The 23,118-nt window shown below is 42.3% G+C and overlaps 1 protein-coding gene across 2 annotated transcripts in view; it reads left to right on the top strand.

Moving 5' to 3' along the window:
* ARL9 (ADP ribosylation factor like GTPase 9) overlaps positions 1–17,114 on the top strand; it is a 29,563-nt gene extending 12,449 nt beyond the window's left edge. For both annotated transcript variants that reach the window (XM_044270731.1, XM_044270722.1), the window contains exons 2-4: positions 12,112–12,283; positions 14,318–14,493; positions 16,049–17,114. In XM_044270731.1, the coding sequence (XP_044126666.1) occupies positions 12,241–12,283; positions 14,318–14,493; positions 16,049–16,237 (408 nt within the window). In that variant the 5' untranslated portion in view covers positions 12,112–12,240 and the 3' untranslated portion in view covers positions 16,238–17,114. The remainder of the gene's footprint in view (positions 1–12,111; positions 12,284–14,317; positions 14,494–16,048) is intronic.
* The last annotated feature ends 6,004 nt before the right edge of the window (positions 17,115–23,118 follow it).

The raw sequence follows: 23,118 nt of genomic DNA, 5'->3' as shown, positions 1-23,118 counted from the left end.
AGGCTCTTTAGCCAAAATGTGTCATTTGCTTTTATTCTGTTTATGGAAATAAAGTGAAGATTTGTTAGCATCAAAAAGTGAGTGCTGATCCACTTTATCTATTCTGCCTTTGTACAGATCCCTCCCTATTTCCTGACTCTGACCCTCCACTGCCTGTCCCTATCTGTAAAGAAAATAAAAGTGGGAGTCAGTCAGCACATCCCAGTGCACAGGAGCACATCGACATGGCTGAAAGCACAAAAGCAAAAAAAACAAACGCAACAGCACTCTGCAAACATAAATAACAAGATAAATACAATCGTGCCATACTCGCTATAGAAAATGTAAAATGCTAATGCTGCGTTATAAATGTGACATTCTTGGCAAATACATTTTGTACAAAATTTTTTGTGCCCGTCTGCCGGAGATCTCTTTAAGGCGGGAACCTAACACTAAGGCTCCATTCACACGTCCTCAGCGTGTTTTGCGGACCGCACATTGCCGGTACTAATAGAATATGCCTGTTCTTGTCCGCAATTGCGGACAAGAATAGGACATGTTCTATTTTTTTGCGGAGCGGAAGTGCGGACCTGGAAGTGCGCCCCATAGAAACGACGATGTGCTGCCCCATAGAAATGAATGGGTCCACAATTCCGTTTCGCAAAATGCAGAACGAAATTGTGGAGGTGTGAATGGAGCCTAATACCACATTCACTGGTGCCATATTGGCCTCCATTAAATTCGGAAAATGCAGGTTCCACATACATGCTGAACCCACACTATAATGTATCTCTTTGGAACCTGCATTCCCTGAATTTAATGGATGCCGGTATGGCACCAGTGAATGTGGTATTTAGTGTTCGGTTCCCGTCTTAAAGAACTCGCCTTAACGCCAGTAGATGTATTTGCCAAGAATCTCACATTTATATCGCAGCATTAGCATTTTACATTTTCTATAGTATGGCACTGTTGTATTGACCTTGTTATTTGTGTTTGCAGAGTGTTGTTGCATTGTTTGTTTGTTTTTTGCTTCTGTCCTGATCTGTACCTGATTACTGTATTGACCCTGTGCTGCCATCCCTGACCTTGGACATGTTTCACGGATTCACTCATACTCTGCCTGTCCGGACTTCAGCCTGTCCCAGACTATGGTTTTGAGTGATTCCTCGGAACTCTGCATCAATTTCTCTATTACCTGTAGGTCAGCTGTCAACCACACAGGGACTACTCTAAAAGGTCGTGGCTTGGTGGCTCCCTTGCAGTGAATTCCAGAAAACCAGGGGAACTGCCAGGGTAATGCCCTTAGGATTAGCCCACGGTCAAAGTCCGTAACACATGCCTTTAAGATGCCTTCACACACAGCAGACTTTGTTGCAGAAACTTCTGCAACTATAAATCAGTGCTGTTTATTGGAACGGGCTTGTTTGGTGTCAAGCATGCACAGTTATGTTCAAAATAATAGCAGTCAGACATCACTAACCTCATCAATCACTGTTTTTGGTAGAAATTATATTTCTACATGGCAAATAATTTGCTAGCAGGTGTAGTAGAGTAATAGAAACCCAACAGTCATGACATGCATGCTGCTTATTCTTTGTAATTCAATCACTTATTGAAAGGGGCATGTTCAAAATAATAGCAGTGTGGAGTTCAATGAGTGAGGTCATTCATTCTTTGAAAAACAGGTGGCAATTATTGCCCTTATTTAAAGGGGTTGTCCAGGTTCAGAGTTGAACCTGGACATCCCTCCATTTTCATCCAGGCAGCCCCCCTGGCATGAGCATCGGAGCAGTTCATGCTCCGATGCTCTACTTTGCCCTGCGCTAAATTGCACAGGGCAAAGGCATTTTTCAGAGTTCCGGTGACGTACCGGGGCTCTCTATGGGGCTGACAGGAACCCCGGTGACGTCACAGGCACTGATGGGCGGGATTTGGCTCTGCCCTAGCCAGTAAAACGGCTAGGGCAGTGCTAAAGCCCACCCCTGAGAGCCGGTGACGTCACCGAACACACTGCTGGGCGGAAGTTACTGCCCGGCAGTGTGTTATTGAAAACAAAAGAGCCCGTTCCCTGCGCGATCTAGCGCAGGGCACTGGAGTGCATCGGAGCATGAGATGCTCCGATGCTAGGCTCAGGGGGGCTGCCGGGGTGAAAATAACGGTATGTCCGGGTTCAGCTCTGAACCCGGACAACCCCTTTAAGGAAGGAAGGCAGCAAATGTTGTACATGCTGGTTACAGTGCATTTCTCTCTGAAATTCTGAGGAAAATGGGTCGTTCCAGACATTGTTCAGAAGAACAGAATACCTTGATTAAAAAGTTGATTGGAGAGGGGAAAACATATGAAGAAGTGCAGAAAATGATAGGCTGCTCAGCTAAAATGATCGCAAATGCTTTGAAATGGCAACCAAAGCCTGAAAGACGTGGAAGAAAGCGAAAAACCACCGTTCAAATGGATAGAAGAATAGCCAAAATGGCAAGGACTCAGCCAACAATCAGCTGCAGGAAGATCAAAGAAGGTCTAAAGTTACCTGTGAGTACTGTTACAATTAGAAGACACCTATGTGAAGCCAAGCTATCTGCAAGAAGCCCCCGTAATGTCTCACTGTTGAAAAAAAGACGTGCAGAAGAGGTTACAATTTACCAAAGAGCACATTGACTGGCCTAAAGAGACATTTTGTGGACTGATGAAAGTAAAATTGTTCTTTTTGGGTCTAGTGGCCGGAGACAGTTTGTCAGACGACCCCCAAAGTGAATTCAAGCCAACAGTACACTGTGAAGACAGTGAAGCATGGTGGCGCAAGCATCATGATATGGGGATGTTTCTCATACTACGGTGTTGGGCCTATTTATCGCATATCGGGGATTATGGATCAGTTTGAATACTTGAAGAGGTCATGCTGCCTTATGCTGAAGAGGAAATGCCCTTGAAATGGGTGTTCCAACAAGACAACGGCCCCAAACACACAATTAAATGTGCAACATCTTGGTTCCAGACCAACAAGATTGACGTTATGGAGTGGCCAGCCCAATCCCGGATCTTAATCCATTAGAAAACTTGTGGGGTGACATAAAAAATGCAGTTTCTGAGGCAAAACCAAGAAATAGAGAAGAACTATGGAATGTAGTCCAATCATCCTGGGCTGGAATACCTGTTCACAGGGGCTAGAAGTTGGTTGACTCCATGCAACACAGATGTACAGCAGTTCTCAGAAACAGTGGTTATACAACTAAATATTAGTTAAGTGGTTCAAAGCAAAATCTTCAAACCATTTCAGTTTATATAGTGCATGTTTGAGTTCTTAAAGAAGAATACAAACTGCTATTTTTTAACAGTAATATTCACTTTTCTTCAATTATTTTAGTGGAACAACACAAATTTGTTTTTTTTTTTGTTTTTTTTCATGTTTTGATTTGGAATAGAATGTGTAGTGTTCCCAATGCATTCATGCATATGGAAATAAAAGCTATTAGAAGAGCTTTATTCACTTTTTTTAAACGCACTGCTATTATTTTGAACACAACTGTATCATTTAGATAAATGGAGCTGATTTCCTGAAGATCTTCAGCGGATCTCCCAGAATTCCACAACAGCAAAATCCCCACAAAATGGTTGCATTTCAAAGGGCGATATCCACTGAAGAAATCCGCAACATAAGTTGTCGTGCTGCAGATTTAAAATCCGCACAGTGTCGTTTATACAGGGAGTGCAGAATTATTAGGCAAATGAGTATTTTGACCACATCATCCTCTTTATGCATGTTGTCTTACTCCAAGCTGTAATAGGCTCGAAAGCCTACTACCAATTAAGCATATTAGGTGATGTGCATCTCTGTAATGAGAAGGGGTGTGGTCTAATGACATCAACACCCTATATCAGGTGTGCATAATTATTAGGCAACTTCCTTTCCTTTGGCAAAATGGGTCAAAAGAAGGACTTGACAGGCTCAGAAAAGTCAAAAATAGTGAGATATCTTGCAGAGGGATGCAGCACTCTTAAAATTGCAAAGCTTCTGAAGCGTGATCATCGAACAATCAAGCATTTCATTCAAAATAGTCAACAGGGTCGCAAGAAGCGCGTGGAAAAACCAAGGCGCAAAATAACTGCCCATGAACTGAGAAAAGTCAAGCGTGCAGCTGCCAAGATGCCAATTGCCACCAGTTTGGCCATATTTCAGAGCTGCAACATCACTGGAGTGCCCAAAAGCACAAGGTGTGCCATACTCAGAGACATGGCCAAGGTAAGAAAGGCTGAAAGACGACCACCACTGAACAAGACACACAAGCTGAAACGTCAAGACTGGGCCAAGAAATATCTCAAGACTGATTTTTCTAAGGTTTTATGGACTGATGAAATGAGAGTGAGTCTTGATGGGCCAGATGGATGGGCCCGTGGCTGGATTGGTAAAGGGCAGAGAGCTCCAGTACTCCACGCCAGCAAGGTGGAGGTGGAGTACTGGTTTGGGCTGGTATCATCAAAGATGAGCTTGTGGGGCCTTTTCAGGTTGAGGATGGAGTCAAGCTCAACTCCCAGTCCTACTGCCAGTTTCTGGAAGACACCTTCTTCAAGCAGTGGTACAGGAAGAAGTCTGCATCCTTCAAGAAAAACATGATTTTCATGCAGGACAATGCTCCATCACACGCGTCCAAGTACTCCACAGCGTGGCTGGCAAGAAAGGGTATAAAAGAAGAAAATCTAATGACATGGCCTCCTTGTTCACCTGATCTGAACCCCATTGAGAACCTGTGGTCCATCATCAAATGTGAGATTTACAAGGAGGGAAAACAGTACACCTCTCTGAACAGTGTCTGGGAGGCTGTGGTTGCTGCTGCACGCAATGTTGATGGTGAACAGATCAAAACACTGACAGAATCCATGGATGGCAGGCTTTTGAGTGTCCTTGCAAAGAAAGGTGGCTATATTGGTCACTGATTTGTTTTTGTTTTGTTTTTGAATGTCAGAAATGTATATTTGTGAATGTTGAGATGTTATATTGGTTTCACTGGTAAAAATAATTAATTGAAATGGGTATATATTTGTTTTTTGTTAAGTTGCCTAATAATTATGTACAGTAATAGTCACCTGCACACACAGATATCCCCCTAAAATAGCTAAAACTAAAAACAAACTAAAAAACTACTTCCAAAAATATTCAGCTTTGATATTAATGAGTTTTTTGGGTTCATTGAGAACATGGTTGTTGTTGTTCAATAATAAAATGAATCCTCAAAAATACAACTTGCCTAATAATTCTGCACTCCCTGTATGTGGACTTTCTTGCAGAAAGTACAGCGTGTGGATGAGATTTGTGAAAACCTCATCCACTTTCCTACTACTTTAATCACTGCAGATTTTTCAACACTCAATTCTGTGGTTGAAAATCTGCAGATCTGCCACGTGTAGGCATACCTAAAGGGTCATACCTATATCAGACATTGATGGCATATCTCTAATATACTCTATCAATATCTCACCCCTGGACCTTCTCCCCCTCCTATCTCCAGAATGGGGCCCCCAAAGTGAAGGAGTGCATACAAGCAAGTGCTCTTGGCTATTTTCGTAAGTCCCGAATAGTGATTGGAGAGTACGCAGTGTATACACGGCCACCTCTCCATTCACCACTATACGGCTGCTGGTGCTTGGCTATTTTGGAACTCAAATAGTTATGAATGGAGGTTGGCCGCGCTTGCACTGTGCACTCTTTCACTTTGGGGGGGCCTATTCTGGAGACAGGAGCAGGGACCTATCTGACATTGATGGTATAAACCCTAGCCATATGACATCAACGTCTGAGAAGGGATTACCCCATTAAGGGTGGATTCGCATGCAACAGATTTTGTTTCAGAAATTTCTGCGACTGAAGAGCCATTTCATTCATCTGAATAGGGTTGTGAGGTAGAAGGGGGTTCAACACTGAGCTGCTTTTATTGCTTTCTGAGACAGTCAAAGGTTTTTCTGCAGCTGCCACTAGGGGGAGCTTGACGCATAAGAATTTATAGAACTATTCAGTTCTATTTTAGATGTACAGTATAACTTCATATATACTTAGCTGCCCCTGGTGGTGGCTGCAGGTACGGATGTAGCAGGGGTAACACTCATGCTTTACAGGTGAAACTCGAAAAATTAAAATATTGTGCAAAGTTCATTTATTTCAGTAATGCAAATTAAAAGGTGAAACTAACATATGTGATAGACTCATTACATGCAAAGTGAGATATTTCAAGCCTTTGTTATAATTTGGATGATTATGGCTTACAGCTCATGAAACCCCAAAGTCACAATCTCAGGTACCCTTTGCTCAGGGGGTATGATGGATTAATTAGCTGACTAGAGTGTGACACTTTGAGCCTAGAATATTGAACCTTTGCACAAAATTCTAATTTTAAGCTGCATTAATGCGAGTTTCACCTGTATGTGTATCCACAGTTTTACCAGTTTGCCTTCATTTGCACAACCGCATTTGAGATGACATAGATACACGTCTGATTTGCATTTTTTTTAGGGGTCAGACACTTTTCCCAATTCATTTTGTCACAGTGCAGAACATTGCTGCAAGGTCGCTGTCCATAGGGAATGCAATGAGCAGCGGGAAAATTTCTTCCAAATCACAGCAGCCAAGTATTGCCAGTGTGAGACGCGCTCTATGATGCTGTATGGCACCAGAGGCATGACCGTATTCTTCCCAAGGGCTTATACATCCGACCGTTGGATGTTTTGCAGTCCGCAAAATTTGGGTACCAGCCGTGTGCATTCCACATTTTGCGGAACGTCCAGCCCATAATTGAACAGTCCTATCCGTGTCCGCAATACGGACAATAATAGAACATTTTTTGGGGGCAACGGCCATACGGTCACGGAATGCACCCTTGAGTAATTTTAGTTTTTTTTGCAGCCCCATTAAAGTGAATAGTTCTGCATACGGGCCGCCCAAAAACCCGGAATGGAGATGGAAAACAAAATACCGTAGGTTTATGAGCTCTAACCCAGAAATTTGAACCATACTGAATGGAGTCGGGTTATTTACATACAGTGCACATGCCATATAAATGTGTTTTTTTTTATTTTATTTTTTTTATTACTTTTATTTCTTTTCTGAAATAATAAATTGATGGTAGGCCCTCTTTAATGACCAGCTAATTTATTTTTTATTTTTTTGTTTGCCTCTGCATTTATTTTCTTGTTGCCATTTCTGTAAGGCCAAGTTCACATCACCATTATTTTTCCATTCTTCTGGTCTGTCAGGAAAAAAATAAAAAAGAAGCAGATCCTGAGCATCAGTTATGCAGATTTGGCATCCGTTTGAGCCATATCCGTCTGAGATCCACTATTTTAGAAGGAAAAGAAGTCTTGCATGCAGGACTTTTTTATTCTGTCTAAAAAACAGATCTGAGATATGGCTCAAACGGATGCCAAATGTGCATAACTGACCTATTCATTCTCTATGGGGCAGGAATGGATGTGGACAGCACACAGTGTGCTGTCCGCATCCGCATTTCCGGAGCGCACCCCTGATCTCTGGGTCCGTGGCTCCGGAAAAAAATAGAACATGTCCTATTCTTGTCTGCAATTGCGAAAAGAATGGAGCAGCCAGTTGGGCATGTGCGCAGCCTCTCCATTCATTTCTATGGGAGTTCCCGAGATAGCTGAGCGCTGTACTCTCTATGCGCTATGGGGTCCCTGTTCTCGTGATCAGTGAGGATCCCAGGGGTAGGACCCTAACTAGTCTAATAGTTATCTCCTATGTCTTGTGGTTAGAGGATAACTTCACATAACGAGAACACACCGTTGTCCAGTTTCTCATATATATTTATCTATCTTATCTAATATTACTATTTACCTTTCTATCTATCTCCCATCTTATCCAAAATCAGAAAAACAAGGTAGCACTCCAAAGAACGGTGAATAGGGTGTTGGACCAGATTTATTCCTCAGCAACATATCAGCCCAGCACAATGAGGTATTTGTTGAGCCTTGACTAAGCCCTCATTGTGCTGGGCTGATACGTTGCTGGGGGATAATGTGGGTCCAACACCCTATTCACCGTTCTTTGGAGTGCTGCCTTGTTTTTCTGATTTTGGATCATACAGTGGACCACGATTGCACCCACTACACCTGTGACCATGCTGCTGCCTTTGTCTTGTTTAGTCATATCTATCTATTGTAATATCTATCTGCCTGTCTATCTATCATCTTTGATAATTCACCAACCATGCTTTTACCTGTTGTTTTCTTTTGCTAACATGATGCACAGTGTATACCAAGGTAGGTAAAGATGTGTTTGCTTTTAGGTCACAGTTGGATTAGATTTAACTGCATTAACTGCCAAATCTTATTAATGACGGCTCCCATTAGCCACGTCACCACATTTGCTTTCTACCTCTTGTTTCCACTTGAGCCTTGCTATTATTGTGGACATGAGAGCCAGTAATTTGGGCATGAACTCACACGAGAAGGAATGAAGAAAAGAATGGTAATGTCTCGTCTGTTTCTCAATATTGATGGTGCTCCTTATGTTTTGGTCTCCTGAATGGATTTCTTTTACGAATGTGTGCAGACCTGGTGTTAACCATTCTTACTTGCATTACATATGCATTTATTCTGACTTTTATTTATGTATTTCATACTAGTAAATTGTGTAACCTGTTACACTATTCCCGAATTTGTGGAGGTCTCGGTGATCAGACCCCAATGACAATATATTTTATGACATGTTTATTTAACATGTCATAAAGGTTGGTGGTAGGAACCAATTTAATGAATGCTTGTGGGATGAGTAGCTGAAGTCTATATGGAATTTATGACAGAGTTAGGTGAACATACACAGATTTATTAATCTGCACATTGCAGTATCCTCCAGCAGTAGTCCATATTTTGCCTTTCGGGTGCATGGTGTCCATCTCGGGCTTGCACTCCTGTAACAGAACAGAAATATGCAATGTCCGATGCAGATGTGCACAGTGCCTTATGAAATTGTCCCAGGGTAACAAGGCTCAGCAATTGGATTCAGCTAAAAATAATTTGAGCAAATTTCTTGAAATTCGTTTGGCTCCGATTCAAACTAGTAGGTTGTAAGATTGGATTCAGCTACAAATAATCTGATCCAAATTTAAAAGTGCTTAGATTGCCCTGAAAAGTCATGTATAGACACTTTAAGCTCCTACGACTTTATCTAAGCCCCTCAAGGTCTTTAACGCGAGGACAGCATTAGTAATGTCAAAGTGACAATGACATATATGGCTATTGGTAAATGGATGGTAGCTGGTGGATAATTATTTCTTTTTGGAGACCAATGTCTGCCGGTGTTCACACACATGGTCTCAGAAGAAGCATTAGCTTGTTTTTAACAAGTGGTTCAAAAATTGTCCCTTTTTGTGCAGTACCAGCAGATCTGGTGTTATGTTAGATATATTATAGATTATATACTGTATCCACCAATTCCAGCACAATTACATGTGGCTGTGTATGGGTAAAAGTAGTGGCAGCAGAGGTAGTAATAGCGGCAGCACTACAGTACAGAACATGATGGACACGATAGATGATGTGCGGTTGTGTAGTAGAAGCAGGGGCAGTAGTAACTGCAGTGGCAGCAGTACAATATGGAACATGGTAGACAGCAGCAGTGGAATCATTACGCTGTGATAAATGGCCAATTGCCTCTGTGAGCAATGGCAGCTAATTAATTGGTATCAAGTGGAGTTGTGTGCAAATCCTCACAGATCAATGCCTGATTCATTTTCACAAATGTAATGTTTTCCACACTTGTAGAACATATTTCTGTCTGGTAAATCCAATATTTCAGGTCAGGTACACTAGTCTGTGAGCAACTGAGATTGTTTTTTTTTTTTTTTCAAAGAAACGTTGCAGTATCTTTATTTTTTATTTATTTTAATTTAGAATAGTCCTGTGCAACTATGATGCAGAAAAATATATCAACCAGTACACTGTTGGCACCAGGATTAATGTACTTTAAGATTTGTGTCTTTGATTGTGATTTTTTTTGGGCTGGCAGATGGCAAATGCACATTAAGACAAGATGAGTACTGTAGCTTTAAATGTTGATGTGCAGTACAGAGTCTCACGGAATGACTGTAGCCCAATGACACCAACTAGTATACTGCTATACATTGACTCTAACCTCTCTGTTGTTTAAAGGGGTTATTCAGTATCTACAACAGCCCCCCCATGTGCAGGGCCCCTCCGTGGGAATATACTTACCCCGCTACCTGCTGGTCCCCGCACCGCCGCTGCTTCTCCCTGTACAGGGATGAAAACATCCGGTGGGGGTCGCAGAACAGACGTCTATTGAAATATTGGGTCCGCATCCAATCCGCAAAAAATCGGGATCGTATGCGGACCAAACGCATTACATCATCATATGGGCAGTCCACAATTGTTTATAGGCATAGTAATCTTAGTGTATGTAAACTTTTGACATTGCAGAAAGTAATAAAAATGCCTTAAAACATTCTCTCTATCTCTTTAATTAATCTGGCATTTGGAAAATAATAATGGTAATCCTAATTGACCAAATGGTATCCCTGTAATCATACTGTTAGAACACAAGTTATTGTGTTGTGTTATTTATGCTGAAAAATTAAAACTCGGTGGCAGTATTGCTGTTTTTTCCCATTCACCTGAGAAAGAGAGTTAAAAGGATCTTCTGACTTTTTACTTGAGAGGTCATCAGTATCTGATCAGTGGGGGTCCAACACCCAGAACCCCCGCCAATCAGCTGTTTGAGAAGGCAGCAGCACTGCCTTTTCCATGTTTGCAACCACATAGCCATACAGGGTATAGCGGTTGTGCTTGGTAATGAGCTCAGCCCCATTCACTTTAATGGAGCTGAGCTGCACCTAGGCCATATGACCAAAGAAACGTGTCATCACTGACCTCGGAAAAGCCGAGAGAAGGGTGTGGTGCTACTGCGAGCACCTCTGCCTTCTTGAACAGCTGATTGGTGGGAGTCCGGGGTGTCGGACCCGAACTGATCAGATACTGATGACCGATCGTTAGGATAGGTCATCAGTAGAAAAAAGGTCAAAGTCCCTTTAATAATAGTTAGTAAGTGTGTGTACCACAAAATGGCACCAATAAAAACCGCAACTTGTCCTGCAAAAAACAAGCACTCATACGGCTACACAGACGAAAAATAGGGCAACAATGGAAAGAATTGCTTGTTCACTAAAGCCCAAAATTCGTAGAGGGAGAAGGGTTTAAAAAGCATAGAGTAAGGCTGGGGTACACCTAGTGAGTTTGATTTATTTTAGTGACAGCTTCAGTGCACAAGATAGCATACAAGTCAACTTACAGCTTTAGACTACAGCTGTCACTCGATGGTTAAAATCAATTAAAAGTGCGATGGACGTTCATCCCCAGCCCACAGATGCAGTTACATATACTGACATGTAGGTAGTGGTACGATGATGATGATGATGATGATGTCGCAGGTCGATATGTGTTTTATTTCATGTATTAGTTCTCTGACGGTGGACGGATTGTTAAATGGTCACACACAGGGTACTGTAAGCCTGCTCCAGGTTATGTCTGACCATCATTAAAAGCGAGAATCTGCAATATTGGCGTAGGGGCTCAGCAGTTCACTTTACATTCTAGGTGCAGCTTTGTGTAATTGCTACAATGCCCAATCTGTACATTGTGCACGCAGAAAGTTAGAATATGTACTGTATTTGATGTGATTTAAAGGGGTTTTCCAGGCTCCTTATATAAGTCATACTATCCAATCAGTGACGGCCCGACACCCTGCACCCCCATCAATCTGCTTTTCCCTGCAGCCTCTGGTGCTGGAACTAGCATTTTGAATGGAGCAGACAGCAAATCTCTGTTCTAGTAGCAGTACCAGATTACTGCAGCTCAGCTACCATTAAAGTGAAAGGGAGATGATATGCAGTAATCTGGCATGGCCACTACACCTTGAATGGAGCTCAGCTTCTTGCTCCATTCACAGTGCTAGTTCCAGCTTCAAACGCTGCAGGGAACAGCTGATCGGCGGGGGTGCCGGGTGTGGGACCCTCAATGATCCTGAGAATAGGTCATCAATATGAGCAGCAGTGTCTGTTACATGTGTTGTAAGAGCTTTCTCTATGCTGTCTACAATCTGCTTTGCTTCTTTGTTAGGAAAAGCATGCACCATGCAAGCAGGTTTTAGTACTCGGTCTGGATGGAGCCGGGAAGACAAGCATCTTGAACTCTATTGCCGCCAATAAAGGAAAACTTATTACAACACCCACAGAAGGAGTAAATGCGATGTGTGTCAGCAACGGCAATTCCAAAATGGACTATTTGGAAAGTAAGTTTTAAGATTTAGTTGATTCTGTAGCCAAAGCTACAGTATGCTCCCTTTCAGCTTGGGCAACTATTCAGTTTCCTGCTAAGGCTACTTTCATACTAGCGGCAGGATGGATCCGACAGGCTGTTCACCCTGTCTGATCCGTCCTGCAGCTATTTCGCCGTGCCGCCGCTCCGTCCCCATTGACTATAATTGGGACGGGGGCGGAGCTCCGGCGCAGCACGGCAGTGCACGGCGAAAGGCCGCCGTACTAAAAGTACTGCATCTCCAACTTCTTAGTTAGGTGGCCTCTCGCCGTGCACTGCCGTGTTGCGCCGGAGCTCCGCCCCAGTCACAATTATAGTCAATGGGGACGGAGTGGCGGCACGGCGAAATAGCGGCAGGACGGATCACCCTATCGGATACGTCCTGCCGCTAGTTTGAAAGTAGCCTAAGACAGAGTGGCTACACACTAAGGGCTCATTCAGATGGCTGTATGTTTTTTGCGGTCTGCAAAATTGCGGCTCTCTTTTCTTGCGGTTAGTTCAGCATGTCGGCAAAAAAACAGATGGCATTCCACATTTTTGCTGACCCATAGACTTCCATAGGTCCACATCCCGATTTTCACTCATCAGTATAGGGCGTGTTTTTATTTGCTTTGCGGGGCCGTGGAAGTGAATGGGTCCACATCTAATCCAAAAAATGGCGGATCAGATGCAGAAGGCAACATACGGCCGTCTGAATGAGTCCTAGCAGAGAGGGCTTTTTTAATAGTTAAATAAATTCCTCTTAACAGCCCTTAAATTCATAATGACCTCAATAGCTAACTATATACAGTATTCCCTACATAGGGATTATACAGTTCCCACTCCTTCCTTTGACGTCAGTCTAACTAAATCATTAGGCTTATATTTGCTCTATAGATCCGTTATATCGGCTAGCACCTTGGTGCATTTATTTCCCGTTGTTTAATGGCGCCAACATATTCCACCATATTTGTCAGCACTCGCAAGAGTCGTGTCCCCAGTGACGCTCACAGTGTAAGGCTACTTTCACATTAGCGTTTTTCTTTTCCGGCATAGAGTTCAGTCACAGGGGCTCTGTACCGGAAAATAACTGATCAGGCATATCCCCATGCATTCTGAATGGAGAGCAATCCGTTTAGGATGCATCAAGATGTCTTCAGTTCAGTCATTTTGACTGATCAGGCAAAAGAGAAAACCGTAGCATGCTACGGTTTTATCTCCGGCGAAAAAAACTGAAGACTTGCCTGAATGCCGGATCCGGCATTTTTTTCCATAGGAATGTATTAGTGCCGGATCCGGCATTCAAAATACCGGAATGCCGGATCTGTCCTTCCGGTCTGCGCATGTGCAGACCTTTAATAATGAGAAGAAAAAAAAACGGATCCGTTTTGCCTGATGACACCGGAAAAACGGATCTGGTATTGCAATGCATTTTTCTGACTGATCAGGATCCTGATCAGTCTGAAAAATGCCTGGTCAGTCAGAAAAAATGACATCTGTTTGCATACAGTTTGCCTGATCAGGCAGTCAGTTCAGGCAACAGAACTGCTTGCCGGAATCAAGCAACGCAAGTGTGAAAGTACCCTAATATTTCTGTCTCTGGTGGACACATGTTACAGTTTTTCTGATGGAAGCGCAGGATACATAGGCTGACTTTGTATGAGAATTAGGCCCCATGCACACGGCCGTTGTTCACGGCCGTGTGCGGGCCGTGGAACCGCGGCCTGGATCCCTTCCTGTGAGCTGGAGCGCACGGCGTCACTGGTTGCTATGACGCCGTGCGCTCCCTGCTGCCGCCGCAATACAGTACTACACTGGTATGATCTATACCAGTGTATTACTGTACTGTGCCGGCAGCAGGGGGCGCACGGCGTCATAGCAACCAGTGACGCCGTGCGCTCCAGCTCACAGGAAGGGATCCAGGCCGCGGTTCCACGGCCCGCACACGGCCGTGTGCATGGGGCCTTATTGGGGCGGTCTTCATTAACATTTGCACTCCAAGCCAAGGGATTTTCTTTTTCATGTACAGTTGGGGGAAGTGAGCAGCTTCGTCCTTACTGGAAAATGTACCTCGCTAGAGCCTTTGCTGTTATTTTTGTGGTGGATTCTGCTGATCATGGTCGTCTTCCACTCGCCAAAAGACATCTTCATCAATTAATCCAGCAAGACTCTGTACTTCCTCTTCTGGTACTTGCTAATAAACAGGTATTGATTGATGGTGCATGCTGTTATAAATGTGCCTGTTTATTTTAAATATTTGATATAACTAGCTCATAGTTTGGAGAATTATAAGAGAAACCTGTCACATTGAACTTGGGGTCCGATCTGCCAGCGGTATGTTAGGGAGCAGAAGGAGCGGAGCAGATTGATTCAGAGTTTAGTGGCAAACGACAGTATAATTTTTGAAATGTATTAATCTGAATCTCTGCTCGTTCTGCGTTTAGGAGCCGTGTGGGTAGACCTGCTTGGTGATTGACAGCTCTATATGCACAGTCATACACAGATGGCTGTCACTTCTATGTGCTTCTGGCTCCGTGTGGTTGCGCCAGAAAAGATAGGACAAGTCCAATCTTTGGCCGCAACATGCGGCTCACAGACCCTTTGAAGTCAATGGGTGGACATTGTGATGCGGGGTGCACGTGGCCAGTGTCTGTTTTGCGGATTCACTGTCATGTATGTGAATATTCTTTTCCCACAAAACTATATATTGATTTGCTCAGCTCCTCCTGCTCTATAATACACTGTGCCTAGACTTCAAAGCATTACCAATGTGGCAGGTTTCCTTTTAAGTGGGAAAAATGAATTGTCAGTACATCCGAGGTATAATGGTGACATGTGGCCTTAGACACTGAGACCTCAGTTTCTTATCCTCTCTTAATATTTAGACAGTAATCTTAGACTAGAGTCTAAAGATGCAACAAATGTATCAAAGTGGCTCACACTGGATGATAAATCTGGATTAGGCTACTTTCACATCTGTGTTTTCAAAGCCAGGACAAAACTGATCAAGCTGCGGTTTTGTGTCCGGTTGGCAAAGAAAACAGGTCAGGCGCCCGTTGACTTACAATGATTTTAATACCAGATCAGTTTTCTTTCGTTTTGAATTAATACAACTGGATCCGGTCGATATACATGAATCTGTTTGATTCCAGTTTTGAGATCCTCTGCCGGATCTTAAAACCAGAATTAACAATGCAGATGTGAATGTAGCCTAAGGGCTCATGCACACGAAACGTATTTTCTTTCCGTGTCTGTTCCGTTTATTTTTATTTTTTTGTGGACCGTATGCGGAACTATTCATTTCAATGGGTCCGGAAAAAAAACCTGAAGGTACTCTGTATGCATTCCGTTTCCGTTCCGCAAGAAATAGAACATGTCCTATTATTGTCCGCATTGCGGACAAGGATAGGACTGTTCTATTAGGGGCCAGATGTTCTGTTCCGCAAAATACGGAATGCACACGGACGACATACGGTCGTGTGCATGAGGCCTAAGATTGAGACCTTTTTGTGTCAGTACTGTATACACCACCTATCGGTTAACGATTTTCTATAGACATTATTTAGCAATTAGGAAATTCCGCTTACTAGCCACAAACAACCATCTTATTTGCATAATCTGGCAATTTATTATGTCCAGGATTCTTTTGATATTGAGACATTTTATGCAGTAATACATTGCAGCATTTTGCTATATTGAAGGCTCTGTGTTAGCGGTTGATAACTGTAATATCCAAACACTTTTTCTGTTTTCTCTGTAGGATTTGGAAACTGCACATCACATCCCCGAGATTCACGATGCCCTGGCACTGTCAGAGATCTGTGAAAAGAGGAAGTTATTTCTCATTGGAACATACGTGACAAAGGAGGGCTCTGAGGTTTCCTCTGGGATTCAGGACACCAAAGAATTTCTTGCACATCTGCTCTTAGAAAACTCTGAAATCCAATAACTCTATTTGTCCGACACCAGTACTATCGCTCAGTATAAACTGGGGGTGTCCTGTTTGGATACCTACGTTTTAAATTTAAGGGTCCCTGCCAAAGATGATGGAACCGAGGTCAGATGATGTCCATAATGTAAATGCTCATTACCCCTGCACCAGTGCTGGAGGGAAAATGAAACATTACATTGATATGAGCATCCATTCATTTTCACTGAATGCTTGCGATCCCCCAGAATACATAGCAACACTGCTGGAAGTCCTCAATAGGGCTGGACTGACCATTAGGGCAAAGCCCAAGGTGTCATAGCCAGAAGGGGCCCTGCGATTGATCCTTTAAAATTTAAAGGTAAAGTCTGCAGAAAACATGGGCTACATGAGATAAACACTGCCCAAATGTATTATGTTCACCTGACAGTAGTGCATTTTTAACTCTGGTGGCTGATCAGGGGCCATGAATGTTAGTGCCCAAGGGTGCAGACCTCTCAATTTTCTGGTTCTCACTAATGCGAGAGAACATTTCGAGAGGTTGTCTTGACTAAATAGCTTCTTTTTAATAATGGGTCAGAACACAATGTGTTATAATTAAGGGTGGTGGATATTGTATACTGAAGGTGATCACATATTGCAGCAGTCCATTTTCTGGTTCTTATTCTCCTGCATCACAGCCAGTTCACAGTTCTCAATGATGTCACTGGTTTCTGGAGAACTAATAGACTGCAGTTATAATGTCTAGTGGACTGATAATTTCTGTATCTTTAAACAGGTCTCAGGAGTCTTGGGTACTGCAAATAATGGCTTGATTGCTGAGATGTTCAAGACAAGCCATAATCTACTATGTTGTACAATACAGTCTAGGATTGCGGTGGTGGCATGGGATATGGAGTAGGGCAGAAAAAATGGCAGCAGAAAATCTATGCTTCCCACACGCCCTTTTGTTTATTAAACCATCAAAATCTGATAATTTAATTTTGGTATTCTACTTTGAATATCACAAAGCAGCAGCTGCAGTCTGTAGAAAGGCACAGAGGGTTACTATGCAGTGATGTTTAAAAACTCTACCCTAAACCTCACGTGCTTGACTATATATTACAATTTTGCACAACATCTGTCGTATGATAGGGCATCCACTTTATACAGACTTCATACATTATTTTTTTTCCTGTAGTGTTCAAAAACATGTTCCACTGGATGCTGTATGTATTAAAGGAATTAAGAAAATGAAAATACTTAAATATTATTTTATTATAAATATATTCCAAAATACCTTTCATTAGTTATAATGGCTTGTTTTGTCTGAGGAGCAATCATTAGCAGAAATAAAATGGCCGCCATCCTATTACACACTCAACCTGTCCTAATTACACAGGAGGACAAGTTACATCAGGGCACTGAGGTAAAGAACTGCGCCATCTTCCTCTCTTACTTGTCAGGGATTATGATCAGGAATACAGTTTTAATATGATCTTCAGCTGAATCTCTGTGGAAATGGATTTCATGAGGAGACATAAAGTACAGAGAGAGGGGGTGGGGATGTGGCTAATGAGCAGCAGCTCTTGTATGCAGTCTCCATTACCACAGTCTGTCCTGTCCATTCTCTCTGTACTTCATGTCTTCTCATGAACTCCATTCCTACAGAGATCCAGCTGAAGATCACATTAAGGCTGAGTTCACACCAGCGTTCAGCCTTTCCGTTCTCCTGCTCCGTTATAAGAGCAGGAGAACGGAAAAGACGGATTGGGCACGTAACTGAGGCGAGCGGAGCCTACGGACCCCATAGACTATAATGGGGTCCGTTAGGTTTACGCTCAGAAGATGATTTTGGAGCGGAGACAAAAGTTGTGCATGCATTATAGTCTATGGGGTCCGTAGGCTCCGCTCGCCTCAGTTATGTACCCAATCCGTCCTTTCCGTTCTCCTGCTCTTATAACGGAGCAGGAGAACGGAAAGGCTGAACACTGATGTGGACGAGGCCTAAACTGTATTCAGGATCATAATCCCTGACAAGCAGAGCAGAGAGGTGGATGAGGCATCTCTTTAGCTTAGTGGTCTCCTGTGTGATTAGAACATGTTTTGTCTGTACTACTAGGACGGTGGCCATTTTATTTCTCCTAATGATTGCTCCCTAGCCAAAACAAGCCATTCTAACTAATGAAATGTATTTGGGAATATATTTATAATAAAGTCATATTTAAGTATTTTCACTTTCCTAATTCCCGGAGAACCCCTTTAAGTAGCTGTTCTTCTGTAAAAGCATTAGGGGAATAAAACCATAATCTAGTTGAATGTGGAACATCATGAGGTGGCACACAGAATTCCTGTGGATCTCTAGTATGAAGCTCTGGGGAATCGCCGTACAGCTTCCTGCACATGGCTCTGCCATGTACAAGAGGCCTTATCCAAAAAAAACAAACCACAGGATCAGTCTCTGCATGCCTAGATTTACAGTTCATTACCAACTAAAGGGCCCTTTTACATGGCCCAAAAGAGCAGGCAGTGATCATAAATGAGTAATGTTAACTCCTGATCATTGCCCACCTGTTAGCTGCATTTGCATGTGGTAATGATCTCTGCTGTATGGGGATGAACAGTCATTACTAAGATCATTCATCCCCATATAGATTCATTGTTTACACAGGGCAATGTGCTGTCAAAAAACAAGGATTTTTGGTGCCACAGTATAGACTCAATCACCTGACAAACAAGCTGGTTTGTCAGATGGTCAGCAGCAAAATAATCAGCACCTCTTATCTTGTGTAACTGGGCCGAAACAGTCAATTCTGCATATAGACTGTTTATTAATAACTCAGGGTCAGATATAAGATATGACCTCACCAAAGAGACATAATGCACTGAAAGTAACGAAGACGCACTTTTTTTCATACGTTTTTATTGCCAGTCTCGTTAGCTGATAACTCTTCTTAATATATATATAATTTGTTTGTGTGTCCTAATGTTCAATATTATCTTTGTCAGCTGTTTAATAAAAAAATTTCCTAGTGCACTGCAGTATTGTCGATGTGACGTTTGTTTGCAATGCATTCATTGGGTAGCGGTGTATTGTATGGTAATCACAGACTGATCACTAAGGGTCCCTTTACATTGACTGACGCAGCAGGCAATTGTCGGGAACGATCTGTTTGTTCCTGACAATTGCCTGCTCGGCAGAAAAGGTGAGGGCTACATCTCCGCTGTATGGGGTCGAGGGAACACTGCTGATAAAGAATCCATAGAGAATCTAGGTTCTGGGCAGGAGATCCCTGATTACACAGGATGATATGCTGCACAGAAAACTATGATTTAGGTAAGTGATGGCTAACCTCTGGCACCCCAGCTATGGTGAAACTATGATTCCCAGCATGCTCCATTCATTTCTATGGAGTTCTGAGAACAGCCAAGCAAGTATACATCTTGGGAGTCGTAGTTTTACCACAGCTGGAGTGCCGGAGGTTAGCCATCACAGATTTAGGTGAACGTACCAGCTATGGCAACTTTAGACAGGGCAGTTATCAGGAATGAGCATTCCTAGTAACACTCCTTTTCAGAAATTTGCCCCGATCATTGTCCTGTATAAAGGGGCCTAAACACGGTTATCTCAAGTCATATCCTGGATTCCAGGTTGTATAAGTTCCCAAGTTTTGTTCACTAAAAGGGGTTGTCTCACTTCAGCAAATGGTATTTATCATGTAGAGAAAGTTAATACAAGCCACATACTAATGTATTGTTATTATCCATATTGCTTCCTTTGCTGGATTCATTAATTTTTCCATCACATTGTACACCTAGTTGTTTCCATGGTTACAGCCACCCTGCAATCCATCAGAGGTAACCATGCTTACACAATATAGGAAAAAGCGCTGCCCTCTCTGATGGCCAGGACCATGGAAGTGCACATAGGCTTTTTTTTTTTTTTTTTTTTTTATATAATATGCAAGCACGGCAAACGCTGATGGATTGCAGGGCGTGGAAAAAGGGCATGTATACTGTGATGGAAAAATGAATCACACCAGCAGTATGGACAATCACAATACATTAGTGAGTGCTTTGTATTAAGTTAGTCTACATGATAAATGCTATTTGCTGAAGTGAGACAACCCCTTTATAATTACTTTACTTTTGCCAATGATTGGGACAATTATCATGAAAGAACACTTGTTCCTGATAATTGCCCTGTGTAAATGGTGCTGGCGATAACCCAAAGAACGAATAAACAAGCTTATTCCTCATGTGAAAGCATCGCCTGTGTTGTCACTCAATTCATCATTTCTAGGCAGCAGCGCATGCTGTCCAAACAACGATCTGAAACAATGAATTTGATCTCGATACAGTGGAGGTGATCACTGCATGTAAATGCAGCTCTCCCCTCCTGTGTGTCTGCTCATGTAAAGGGGCATTTATAGAAGAGTAAGGCCAGGCACACACGAGCAAGTTCAATGCAATAAACTTGCAGCATGTGTCAGTGAGAGGTCCCGTTCTGACCTCCCCTTGATGCTGTGTGAACATGCAGAATCGGTATATACTGAATTACACTGAGCGTTAGGTCTGTGTAATAAAATAGATTCCATTACTCTCAGGGTCACACAGCATTATAAATCAGTATAATGCCCTGTGATCCTGTCAGAGATGGGGAGGTCAGAACGGGACCTCTCACTGACACATGCTGCGAGTTTATCGCATAGAACTTGCTTGTCACTCGGCATCACCATTTTTTATTTTTATTATACCTATTTTTGAAAGATCAGCAAATGAGACCATGTGGATCCATTTACAGTGGCCAATTATTGTAATGATTTGCTTGTTTCTGAGCATATGTAATATTAGACCAGTATGAATGCATGAAAGTGTGTATTCCACAAACTGATATTCATTTATTCGTAATAGATTCTTTATTCATTTTAAAACAAGAAATACATTATATTTCATCACTCTATCAATTCATTTCATATTTGGATTGCAGCATCCACGTGGATTCAAGTCCATGTGCACTCCCTTAGTGTCCCAGTGAGCACCATTCAGAAGCACCGGAGCAACATATTGCATTCAGCTTTGCAGCATTTCAGGGACATGCCCTCTTTGTCAGGCATGTGCCACTGCCTTATAAGGCCCATATTTAACAAATCAACATTAGCATAAATTGACATATGGTAAAAATATCAAAGTAAGATTAAAAAAAATAATAATAATAGATATATATATATATCTATCTATCTATCTCTCTGCAACAACAAAGATGATTACTAGATAGAATCGAAGTTGACAAAGTGGAATTCGATCCGAATTTCCCCAGCTTCGTGATAATGAATCGCATTTTTTCCGAAAATGGCTGCTGCACGTGTTAGGACATGGAGCAAGGAACGAGGAATCACCCACAATGCCATGCATGCAGCCAATCAGCAGCCAGCCAGCCCCTTTGATGTCACAGCCCTATAAATAGCCTTAGCCATCTTGGATTCAGCCATTTTCCAGTGTGCTTAGTGCACGGAGAGACGTCAGAAGGCGCTAGGGACAGTGGTAGAAAAGACTTTCAAACTTTTATTTTGCTGAATAGAAGCTCAGGGAAAGGATAGGCAGGAATAATTCCACAGTATTGAAGCAGAACAGGGTTCAGTAGGGGAGTTTACAGCCTGAGTAATAGAAACAATCCAATTACACCTTGCTGCACTGACTGTGGATCCAAATTGCCATTATACAGCTCTGTAGTTCCAGCAGACCGTTCTTGTTATTGGGGTGCAAGTGCTGTTTGATACAGCCATTAACAGGGTTTATTGCAAGGAAATATTTCTATGTCTTATTTGCCCTTATGAGGTGCAGTTATATGTTCTAAAACATTTTTTGGCTTGTATTAGTGGAAAAAAGGGCTTATTAGCCATTGTGTGGTTAAGTGCTAAAATTACAGCCCTTTTTGGCGTGTATTAGTGGCAAAAAAATATATATTATTTGCCGTTCAGCGGTGCAGTTATACACCCCACAAAAAGCTTTAGAACGTATAACTGCACCGCTGAACGGCAAATAGGCCCTTACTTTTTCCACTAATACACACCACAAAAGGCTTTAGAATATATAATGGCACAGCTGAACTCAAATATATATATATTTTTTGCCACTAATACACTTCAAAATGGGCTTTAGAATATATAACTGCACCGCTGAACGGCAAATAATATATATATTTTTTGCCACTAATACACGCCAAAAAGGGTTTTAGAACATAAAGTATAACTGCACCGCTGAATGGCAAATAGGCCCTTACTTTTTTCCTCTTATACACCCCACAAAAAGCTTTAGAACATATAAGTGGAAAAAAGTAAGGGCCTATTTGCTAGTCAGTGGTGCAGTTATACCTTATGTTCTAAAACCCTTTTTGGCGTGTATTAGTGGCAAAAAATATATATATATTATTTGCCGTTCAGCTGTGCCGTTATACACTCACCTAAAGAATTATTAGGCACACCTGTTCTATTTCTCATTAATGTGATTATCTAGTCAACTAATCACATGGCAGTTGCTTTAATGCATGTAGGGTTGTGGTCCTGGTCAAGACAATCTCCTGAACGCCAAACAATGTCAGAATGGGAAAGAAAGGTGATTTAAGCAATTTTGTGCGTGGCATGGTTGTTGGTGCCAGACGGGCCGGTCTGAGTATTTCACAATCTGCTCAGTTACCGGGATTTTCACGCACAACCTTTTCTAGGGTTTACAAAGAATGGTGTGAAAAGGGAAAAACATCCAGTATGCGGCAGTCCTGTGGGCCAAAATGCCTTGTTGATGCTAGAGGTCAGCGGAGAATGGGCCGACTGATTCAAGCTGATAGAAGAGCAACGTTAACTGAAATAACCACTCATTACAACAGAGTTATGCAGCAAAGCATTTGTGAAGCCACAACACGCACA

This window comes from Bufo gargarizans, chromosome 1 (assembly GCF_014858855.1).
Source record: "Bufo gargarizans isolate SCDJY-AF-19 chromosome 1, ASM1485885v1, whole genome shotgun sequence".
In the NCBI taxonomy this organism is placed as follows: domain Eukaryota; kingdom Metazoa; phylum Chordata; class Amphibia; order Anura; family Bufonidae; genus Bufo; species Bufo gargarizans.
This window is presented reverse-complemented; position numbering and strand designations above follow the sequence as displayed.